An 11,249-nucleotide genomic window follows, 5' to 3' on the forward strand; every position below is an offset into this window, starting at 1 on the left:
GACGACAAATTCTCGGCTGGGGGGAGGATGTAAGCAGAGTCAGGATGAGCTCTACCCTGACATCTGGTGGTGAATTATGGCGAGTGTGGAAAAGAACTCCAGGGGCTGATCTGGTTTGCATAGGCACACCCACTCGCCTGGCATGAAACAACAGCAACTCAAAGTGGTTACTTTGGCTGGTGTGGGATCCCCAGTTTCTCTGTTATTGGGGCAGGAAGAATAAAGTTTTGTTACCCTGATTCTATGAATCAAGGCCAGTGGAACTGTTGTATGACAGAAGGACTGAGTGAGTCCTTCACCATTACCTAAGTAGCACTTGCTTGACAAGGGGCATGGGTTACAAAACCCAGTGAATGGAGAGAGGATGTGAACAGGTATTTATAGCTGATGGTATGGGCCCTCTTTGAGGGTTTGAAACACCAATTGCACTACTTCCTCTCTCCACTGTTGAATGTCAGAGCTAACTTTGATTCCATTAGGAGTCTATTTACAGGCTGCTGAGCTGAATTCACTTTGGGCCAATGGTGCACTAGCACTGGGGCTCCCCTCCTATGAGCTGAAATTGCTAAGAGCTGAAATCACAAAAGAGCTAAGGTTATTAAGAGCTGAGATCACTGAGACTGTGTTAACTAGTGGGGGAGCCTGAAGCTATATTGCTAAGCGGCTGGCGGAGCCGCTAGCAGAGTGGAGCCTCACGGGACGGTTGGAGCTGAGTGACTCACAGGTTGGTGAACAGGGTGGAGTGTCTGGAGAAGCAGCGAGCAGAGCGGAGCCTTGTCGGAGCGGCCCAAGGAACGGCTGAAGTGGAGCAGAGCTGAGCGGCTCACAGGTTGGTGAGCAGAGCGGAGCAGCTGCCAGAGCCGTTCGTGGACGGCGGGAGCGGCTCACGGGACAGCTGGTGGAGTGGAGTGGCTCGTGGAGAAGGCTGCGGCGGAACCCCACGGAGAGGCAGCCGGTCGGCCTCGGATCACGTAAGGTGCCCCTTAACACCCTGCGTGCCTCCCCCCCCCCCCCGGCTTGAACTCTGGGGCTGCACTGACCAGGGACAGAGACTTTGGGGGGTTGTTGGACTTTTGGGACTTTGGTGATCCTTGGGTTGCTGGACCCAAGATACTTTGGGGGGGGGGGGGAGGTTGTTGGACTTTTTGGACTTTGGCGATCCTTGTGTTGCTGGACCCAAGAGACTTTGGGGTTGTTGGACTTTTGGGACTTTGGTGATTCTTGGGTTGCTGGTTTCAAGAACCAAAGGGAAAGGACACAGCCCTATTTGCTGGGGTGGGTTTTTTTTTTTTGCTCATGAAGCCTGTTTGTGGTGTTTTTCCAATTTAATGCTGATGTTGTTTATCTCATGTTATTAAACATTTTCTGTTACACTCAGACTCCGTGCTTGCTAGAGGGGAAGTATTGCCTCTTAGAGGCGCCCAGGGGGTGGTATGTAATTGTCCCAGGTCACTGGGTGGGGGCTTGAGCCAGTTTTGCATTGTGTTATTGAAACGGAACCCCTAGATATGGAACCCGGCCCTTGTTGCTGCCAACTTAGATGGGCAGAAGGGTTACATTACGTATCTGTGGTTGTTGTCCTCTCCATGGGCCGAGTCCTGGATGTTTCAGTTTCTTGCTCGGCCTCCTGCACTGCATTCTGGGTGAGGCCTGCACAGCCCTGGAGGTCCCCCTGTATTCCCTTGTGTGGCTGCCTAGCCCGGAGCCCTGTGTTTGGCATTGGGCACTTTGAGTTGGAAGTAGCTATGCAATGCTGGGGGAGGGCAGGGAAAGATGAGGAGCAGCATTTGGTTCAGAAGATGATACCGTAGCCTAAGAACACAGGACAAGCCTCGAGTTCCCCTTAGTACACTTACAACAGCACTCTGAGAGCACAATGGTTGTTAAAGCATTTTATTCATTGAGACCCTTCCAGGCAAAAGGCATCTTGATTCAGTAGAGATCAGTGGCACGTCTCAAAGAGCCGACTTTGCCACTCATAGCGCCCCACTCGCTGAATCTCCGGTACTGCCCTGGCCTCAGCAGGTATTGGCGGCCTCTGTAATTCGGCAGTTCGTAAAGGATCCAGTACCCCTCCAGCACAGAACAAGAGAGCATCTCGGGGGAGCGTAGCTGGTCCATGACTTGTGGAGAGTCCTCGGTTAACTCTACCATGTTGCCTCTGTGATCCTCCTTCTCATAGATCTTTATCCTGTAGGTGCCCCTGTGCTGTGACAGAAAATGAGACAGGGTAATAGTGACTGCAGCAGGCTGGCTGCCTGTGATCCTGGGCCCTGAGTCAGCCCTGTGCACTGCTCCAGTTCTGCAAAGCACATCCACCCATTTGACTCAGACCTACGCCGGCCATGACTCCCACCCTTGGTGCAGGGAGTATGTCTGGGGCGGGGAGGAGGGAGCCATCCAGGTGCAAGAGGGTAGATGGGTACAACTCTGGCAAATCCTTAGCCAGCACAGTGCTCCCATAGCTACAGTAGGTTCAGACTGTTTCAGGCTTCAGCGGCCCGAGGATTAAGGAAACAGAAAAGCAACTTTGTTCTAAAGCTTTACAGAAAATATTGGGCCCAATTCTCCCCTCACACTGGTGTAACTCTGTGGGCATCGGTGAGTTACTCCTTATTTTACACCACTGTGAGGGCAGTGAGCTCAGTGTATCTATAAATTGAGCTAAGGAAGGAAAATGTATCTTGCCATTTCCTGTCTATAGGGTTAACCATAGAATAGCAGCATGCCTTGAACAGGCAGTAGTAGTGGAAGCTTTCCTATCCTATCCCTGCAATGTCCCCCAGCCATCCTGGAGGGACGACCACTAGGAGGAAGAAAGCAGGTCTTGTTTTTAGTCCTTAGTAGCTAAGTTGAAAATGATCAAGCAAGAGCCTTATGACGGTGGCTTGGGCAACGTTGCCATTTTTTAAAAGCAAAATTGAACTCACAGGTGTGATCATCCGGCAGGACTTAATGGAGGTGCTGAAACCCTCAGACTGCATGTCGGGATAATCCCCCCGTTTCAGAAAGAACTGCTGTCCCTGGAAGTTGGGACGTTCATAGAGCATGAAGCAGCCACTTTCCACACGGACGGAGTTACAGCGGCTGAGCTGACTTTGAAAATCCGGCCGGTCGCTGCTGCACTCAACAGAGCGGCCCTGGAAGTTTCTGTCCTCGAAAAGAGTGATCTAGTGCAAGAAGCAAATGGCAGAGTTTGCAGTAATATCCTATACAGTGTGACTGCGTCCTGCCATTCCAATTTCCTTCCGTCCAGCACACTAAGCCTGAAGTGTCTGGGCCTTGCATTTTACTGACTCTTGTGATAAATTGATATACCCCTGTGACTTCAGTGGAATTGATCCTCATTTACATGACTGTAAGTGAGAGCACAGTCAGGTTCTGAGTGTTTAATATACAGGGATTAATACAGATGCTAATTCCCCTACCTCTGCATTCTTGAATTCCTCTCCTACAGGTATAGCTCAGGAGTAACTCCTTTGATATTAACAGACTAAAGGTTGGTCTACATTACTGCGATAAATCCATCTAAGTTGCACAAGTTCAGTTAGGTGAACAATGTAACTGATTTCAACGAAGTTAGATCCACTTACCACAGTGGTTACACTGCGCTGTGTCTTCCCTTACGCTTCTCCGGGAAGTGGAGTACACAAATCGATGGGAGAGTGCTCTCCCATCAATTTAGCAGGTCTTCAACAGACCTGCTAAATCGACAGTCACTGCATCGATTGCAGCAGTGCCGATCTATCGGTAAGTGTAGACATGCCCTAAGGTTATGTCTACAGTATAGCTCATGTCAGCTGTGAATATTCCACCCCCCCGAGTGACATAACTTATAAAGACATAAGTGTTTGTGTGCACAGCACTGTCTCACCAAGGGAGCTTATGCCGCTCACGGAGGTGGTTCACTCCCCCGTCGGCATGCAGCGTCTGTACCAGACGCACTGCAGTGGCGCAGCCATATTGGTACAGCTGCACCGCTGTTACTGTTAGACATACCCTAACTCTGGTGTAACTGAGAGAATCAGGTCCCTGGCATCAGACTTGCATACTGAACAATCCAATCCAGACAGGTTTCTCTTACCTTTCCCATCGTAGCTGGATTCAGGCTGCAAGCCACAGTATTCCAGCAGGGTAGCTGCCTTTTTATACCTCACAACCAGTGCTAAGTGTGCACACTTTAACAAAAGTCTTTTCTCTGTTCATAGAGCCAACTCATGACTCTGGGGGATCATTCAGTCTTTGTACTAGTGTCCAGAGGTTTTGTGTAGTGGGGAACAGGTTATATTCCAGTTGTTACCAGTGACCAGTTCCGGACCCGGGATCTGTCAGCACAGCCATTTTTACACTGAAGACAACATAGTTCAGGAAAAGGGAGAAACTTCTGGCCGAGTGACAGAGCGGACTGGATGTGATGGCATCAACAATCCTTCTTTATAGAGTCTCTGCAGTTACATTGTTATTAGTGAATGCAGAAGTGGTACAATAAAGATGGAAGAGGGTTCAAACGACAACATAGGGAGATAAAAACAGAAATGTGTATGTCAAAAAAAAATGTCAAAAGGGCTTAGGTAGACATCACGCGTATTTTAGCCATTCAGTAGCTTTGGGGTCAGCAGTATGGAGTCTGGAACGTCCTCCTGAGAGACCAGCATGAGATGAACAGCTGTTCAGTAGGTGTGCAGCATCCACCCCCACCCGCAGCCACATAGGGCTGTTCTGAGTCCCTGGGGTGGTCATTTCCAGCACCTCATCACTCCACATTTGAAATGGTTGAGCTTGTATTACAGATAGCGTAGTAGGCTGAAGCCTGGCAGTCTCCCATCAGGCTGAGTGATGAGTAAAAAGTTTCTTAGAGAGTGAGTAGCTCATTCCCATTTTGCTCACTGGTGTGACAACGTCCACCATGGAGCTGGTCAGTAATTTCGTCCAAATTGATCATCTGCTGATGAGTCAGTGTCGAGGCACCTCCCATTTATCTCTGAAACGTGGCACTAGTGGTTATCTTCTGGATTGTGTCAAGGAGGTTTTTTACTGAAATATAATGCCTGGATGTTATGAAGCAGGATATTAGAGAGGACTCACAGACACTTGGAGTTTGTTGGTCTCATAGTCCCTGTTATTCTCATCATTCGATTCAATTGCACATCAGCTAGCTTTGTCTGGGGAGAGTTTAACCACACAGGAGCACAGTATTCTCCAACTGAATAGCAGAGAGTTAGTGCCAAGCTGTGCCTGTTTGTGCACTAGCTCCTCAACTTGAGCTCGGCCTCTTAAAGACATTTGTATTTCTGCTGTTAATTTTCTGAGCTATCTTGGTGATATGGTCCTTATAGGTAAGTGTGCAAGCTAAAGTGACTCCTAGATATACTGGTTTTTGGTCATGTGCCAGCCATTCTCCATTCAAGAAGATGCCGTGTTCTTGTGAAGTGCAAACATGACAACATTGTCTTTGATGTGATAGGCTTAAGTCTCCACTTCTTACAGTCACCACTGATGGCTGCCATATCTTGGATCAGGTTGTCCTTAATCTTTTTGAAATCTGTCTCTTGAGGCTAGGCAGATGTTGTCTGCATACTTGAATGGCCTGGAGATTGTTGGAGACAGGTCATTTGAAAACATGTTAGAAAATAGTTAGGGCAAGAACAGATTCCTGAGGGAGCTAGTTCTTCTGGATCCTCCAGGTGCTCAGTTTATTTCCTAGCAGTGCTTGGAACTGTCTGTTTTGAAGCCTCATTTCTGTAGCCATAACAATCCACCAAAGTAACATCTTTGACATCTTGACCAGCAAGCCAACGTGCCAGACTATATCATATGCTGTCATCAAGTCAGGAGAAACAGCCACTGTCTTTTCATTCTTTAGAAAACCATTTTCTACATAGGTGGCAAGAGCAAGAACTTTGGTCACAAGTATTCCTATTAAGTCGGAAAATGTCTTGGTCAGACAGTAGCTAGGTGGAAGGCAATAGTTCTCAGTGCCTGTATGAATATAGATATTCAGGCCTGCCTGTAAAGGCCTATACTTTAAGAACTTAGGTGTATTTTTATCACTTAGCTAGTTACACGGGTATAAAAACAAAGAATCAAAATCACAGTCCGCCTGTGTTTCGGCCTCCTCTCACTAGGATAGTCTGAGGCCTTGTTCTTAGGCTAAGGCCTTTGGCTAAACAGCAGGGACAGCCATAAGCTGGAAAGCGAACAGTCACATCCTCACATCCCAAACCAGTCGCACTGAAATAAGGGGCTATTGGGCTGTTAGGAAGACGATCCTGTCCTGATAGTGCCCATCACCACCAGCTAAAGAAACAGATCTTAAGAGGGTTAAAAAAAAATTCGTTTGATAGCATCCTGTCTGGCAAGAAATCACTTATCAATGGTTGTGGTTGTGAAACCTTCATTTCTGTATTGTTTTATCTATATGGCCCTGTGACATTATTGACATGAACTGGGACTGTATAGATCATTGTTGCAACCAAGGTCCTGTAGTGGCACCAAATTTTGTATAATGGGGTCAAATAAGGCGTATAAAACAAGGTTATGGTTATAATTATGCTATCTGTATGCATGTATCATTTTTGTATTTAAAGTTATAAGTATTGGCTCTATACTGTCTGTATTTCAAACTTGTGCTATGCTTCTAGGTGACGCCCCAGACAATTTGGCATCAGCACTGCCTAGCCTGCTTGATGGCCCATTAAGGACCATCAGCTATACAACTGACCCATTGAGAGATGGCAGATACACCTTGTGATTCAGCAAGGCATGTAGGGACATGCCTATGGACAGAACTATAAGGTTTTTTCATGCCATGTGCTGGATAGCTTATCTTTGGAACAAAGAAAGAGAGGCCACATGGCAAGAGAATATTGAAGGAATTAGCGCGAGAAATAGCAGGCCCATTAGCAATAATATTTAATGAATCTGTAAACTCGGGGGTGGTTCCGTTAGACTGGAGAATAGCTAATGTGGTTCCTATTTTCAAGAAAGGGAAAAAAAGTGATCCGGGTAACTACAGGCCTGTTAGTTTAACATCTGTAGTGTGCAAGGTGCTGGAGAAAATTCTGAAAGAGAAACTAGTTGAGGACCTTGAGGTTAATGGCAAGTGCGATAAATTACAACATGGTTTTACGAAGGGCAGATCGTGCCAAACGAATCTGATCTCCTTCTTCGAGAAAGTAACGGACTTATTAGATAAGGGAAATGCGGTGGGCCTAATATACCTAGATTTCAGTAAAGCGTTTGATACTGTACCCCATGAAGAATTATTGGTTAAGCTGGAAAAGATGGGGATCGATATGAAAATCCAGAGGTGGATAAGGAATTGGTTAATGGGCAGAATGCAGCGGGTCGTATTGAAGGGTGAACTGTCAGGTTGGAGGGAGGTTACCAGTGGAGTTCCTCAGGGTTCGGTTTTGGGACCCATTTTATTTAATCTATTTATAACTGACCTCGGAACCGATTGCAGGAGTGGACTGATAAAGTTTGCGGATGATACGAAGGTGGGAGGCGTTGCCAATTCGGAGGAGGATAGGGATATTCTGCAGGGAGACTTGAATGAGCTTGTGAATTGGAGTATCAGAAATAGGATGAAATTTAATAGTGAAAAGTGTAAGGTGATGCATTTAGGGATGACTAACAACAATTTTAGTTACAAGCTGGGGACGCATTGGTTAGAAGTAACGGAAGAGGAGAAGGACCTAGGGGTTCTTGTGGACCGGAGGATGACTGAGTCGACAATGTGACGTGGCGGTGAAAAAAGCCAATGCGGTCTTGGGATGCATTAGGCGAGGTATATCTAGTAGGGATAAGGAGGTGCTGCTTCCGTTATATAAGGCGCTGGTGAGACCTCATTTGGAGTACTGTGTGCAGTTCTGGTCTCCCATGTTTAAAAAAGATGAACTCAAATTGGAACGGGTGCAGAGAAGGGCCACTAGGATGATCCGAGGAATGGAAAACCTGTCGTATGAAAGGAGACTAGAGGAGCTTGGGCTGTTTAGTCTGACAAAACGGAGGCTGAGGGGGGATATGATTGCTCTCTTTAAATATATCAGAGGGATAAATACCAGGGAGAGAGAGGAATTATTCCAGCTTAGTACTAATGTGGACACGAGAACGAATGGATATAAACTGGCAGTGGGGAAGTTTAGGCTTGAAATTAGACGAAGGTTTCTGACCGTCAGAGGGGTGAAATATTGGAACGGCCTTCCGAGGGAAACGGTGGGGGCAAGGGACCTGTCTGGTTTTAAGATTAAATTAGATAAGTTTATGGAGGGAATGGTTTAATGGTAAAACATATTAGCTGAGGAATACCGAGCAATAGCAGGTAAATAGTATAATGGCTAACAAGGGTCAGGCTGGAGACTCTTGCCTACATGCTCGGGGTCTTACTGATCGCCATATTTGGGGTCGGGAAGGAATTTTCCTCCAGGGTAGATTGGCTGAGGCCCTGGAGGTTTTTCGCCTTCCTCCGCAGCATGGGGCAGGGATCGCTAGCAGGAGGGTTCTCTGCCAATTGAAGTCACCAAGACACAGGATTTGGGGACTTCATCAGCAGAGTCAAGGGAAGGGTAGGGACGGTTTTGTGGCCTGCAGCATGCAGGGGGTCAGACCAGATGATCATAATGGTCCCTTCTGACCTTAAAGTCTATGAGTCTATGAGACTATAAAAGGTTGCTGCAGCTCCTCCATCTTGACTTCAATCTTGCTTCTTACTTCTGGAGGAACCTTGCTACAAACTGAAGCTCTGAACAAAGGACTGAATGACCCATCCCAGCTGTAGATGTACTCCAGCGACTTGATTTGAACCTGCAGTTTATTCCATCACGGCTACAAGCCTGAACCAAGAACTTTGCCATTACTGTATGTAATTGATTCCATTTAACCAATTCTACCTCTCACCTATATCTTTTTCCTTTTATGAATAAACCTTTAGATTTTAAATTCTAAAGGATTGGCAACAGCGTGATTTGTGGGTAAGATCTGATTTATATATTGACCTGGGTCTGGGGCTTGGTCCTTTGGGATTGGGAGAACCTTTTTTCTTTTACTGGGGTATTGGTTTTCATAACCATTTATCCCCATAATGAGTGGCACTGGTGGTGATACTGGGAAACTGGAGTGTCTAAGGGAATTGCTTGTATGACTTCTGGATAGCCAGTGGGGTAAAACCGAAGTCTAATCTGTTTGGCTGGTTTGGTTTGTCTTGGTGTGCAAAGGAACCCCAGCCTTGGGCTGTAACTGCCCTGCTCAAAGCAATTTGTCCTGAATTGGTACTCTCAGTTGTGTCCCGCCAGAGGCAGCATCGTTACAGGCTTGCACTTTTCTATTGTTAATCTGTCTGGTTCTCTAATTGTTTCTGTCTGCTGTATAATTATTTTTGCTAGGTGTAAGTTAATTAGGGTACTGGGATATAATTGGTTAGAAAATTATGTTACAATATGTTAGGATTGGTTAGTTAAATTTCAGTAAAATGATTGGTTAAGGTATAGCTGAGAATATTACTATATAAACTGGGGTCAAACAGGAAGTGGAGGAAGGGAAATTGGAATCATGTTTGCTAAGAGGGGGGAATGGGAAACAGGGACACAGGCAAGGCTCTGTGGCGTCAGAGCTGGGAAGGGGGACACGGGGTAAACGCTCTGCAGCGTCAGAGCTGGAAAGGGGGAAATGGGGTAAATGCTCTGTGGTGTCAGAACTGGAAAAGGGGACGTGGAGTAAACGCTCTGCGGCGTCAGAGCTGGGAAGGGGGAAATGGGGTAAACGCTCTGCAGCATGAGAGCTGGGAAGGGGGAAATGGGGTAAACACTCTGCGGCGTGAGAGCTGGGAAGGGGGACGCGGGGTAAACACTCTGCGGCGTGAGAGCTGGGAAGGGGGACGCGGGGTAAACACTCTGCGGCGTGAGAGCTGGGAAGGGGGACGCGGGGTAAACACTCTGCGGCGTGAGAGCTGGGAAGGGGGACGCGGGGTAAACACTCTGCGGCGTGAGAGCTGGGAAGGGGGACGCGGGGTAAACACTCTGCGGCATCAGAGCTGGAAAGGGGACACGGGGTAAACACTCTGCAGTGTCAGAGCTGGGAAGGGAACACTGGGGAACAGACTCGATCAGCCTACAGAGATAAGCCCGACTGGTGTGAAGGGCTTCGGAATATGCTTGCTTGAAAACTAACCCCAATAAACATCGCTTTGATTGCACTTCAGACTTCTGGTCTTCTGCTTTCTGTCTACGTGACAAGAACCAGGGGAGAGGGTGACGGGAAAGCCCTCTAACAGTGCTCTCTCTACCTCCTCAATGGAGAAAGGCTGGAAGATGTCTTCCTCCCACCGAGTGGGCCAGGCTGTATCAGCATCATTCACATTTTACTCATTCCTCAAAGGGCTCATCCCTGTCAGTTTTTGCCATGTTCATTGAGTAGGTGGTGATGCTATTCGGGCACACTTTATGCTGCTGTATGCTTGGTGATTTCTGTGTTACATTATTTGTGCTGTATGAAAGTTGGTTTCATTTGCCATTGGATATGTTAACGTCAAGCATGTCAGAAGCCCTGCAAAGGTTCTGCTTATCCTGTTCAGTTTGGTTTTGTGAGACATTGTGGCAACATGTTGTTCCTTGGGAAAATCAGAATATAAAATATTACTCTAGATACAGAAATAATTTACAGCTATTGTGGCATAATATTTGTTTTATTATGCTGGCTCGTGGGCCCAGTTTGATTTCATGGACTTAGGTGTTGCCTACATTGTGGTTGTTTCTGCACTGCTGCAATGTGTTGACCTTTGTGTTGGAACAATTACATTGATATAGTTACACTGGTGCAAACTTTCCTAATCTAGATAAGCCCATAATGTCAAGGTCTGAATTGTCTTGAAATTGGTAACCAGTTAATACTAATAATGCCAATTTCTTACATAGCGCTTTTCATCAATAGATCTCAAAGTGCTTCAGTCTTTAATGTAGTTAGCCTCACAACACCCTTCAGAGGTAGGGGAGTGCTATTATTCCCATTTTACAGATGGGTACAGAGAAGCTAAGTGACTTGCCTTGATCACACAGGAAGTCCATGGCCATGTAGGGAATTGAACGTGGGTCTCCTATAGTCTAAGGCAGTGCCCTAATTGCTGGACCATCCTCCTTCTAATGCACTTAGATACACCTGTATCTTCTCTGTCTCTCACTTCTCTGCTGCTAAATCCTACTCTCCTCTCTGCTGCCAGATTCACACCCTCAGTGGTCTCTTCTGTGTACTCTCAG

The 11,249-nt window shown here is 46.8% G+C and overlaps 1 protein-coding gene across 1 annotated transcript; it reads right to left on the reverse strand.

Moving 5' to 3' along the window:
- Nucleotides 1-1,879: 1,879 nt before the first annotated feature.
- LOC122174622 (gamma-crystallin C-like) lies at nt 1,880-4,093 on the reverse strand. Its single transcript, XM_065561274.1, has 3 exons — nt 4,085-4,093; nt 2,931-3,170; nt 1,880-2,208 (listed from the first exon to the last, which is right to left on the reverse strand). Exons 1-3 carry the CDS (start codon nt 4,091-4,093, stop codon nt 1,933-1,935), a joined length of 525 nt encoding a protein of 174 aa, XP_065417346.1. The 3' UTR covers nt 1,880-1,932.
- Between the last annotated feature and the right edge of the window lie 7,156 nt (nt 4,094-11,249).

Source organism: Chrysemys picta, chromosome 11 (assembly GCF_011386835.1).
Source record: "Chrysemys picta bellii isolate R12L10 chromosome 11, ASM1138683v2, whole genome shotgun sequence".
Taxonomy (NCBI): Eukaryota; Metazoa; Chordata; order Testudines; family Emydidae; genus Chrysemys; species Chrysemys picta.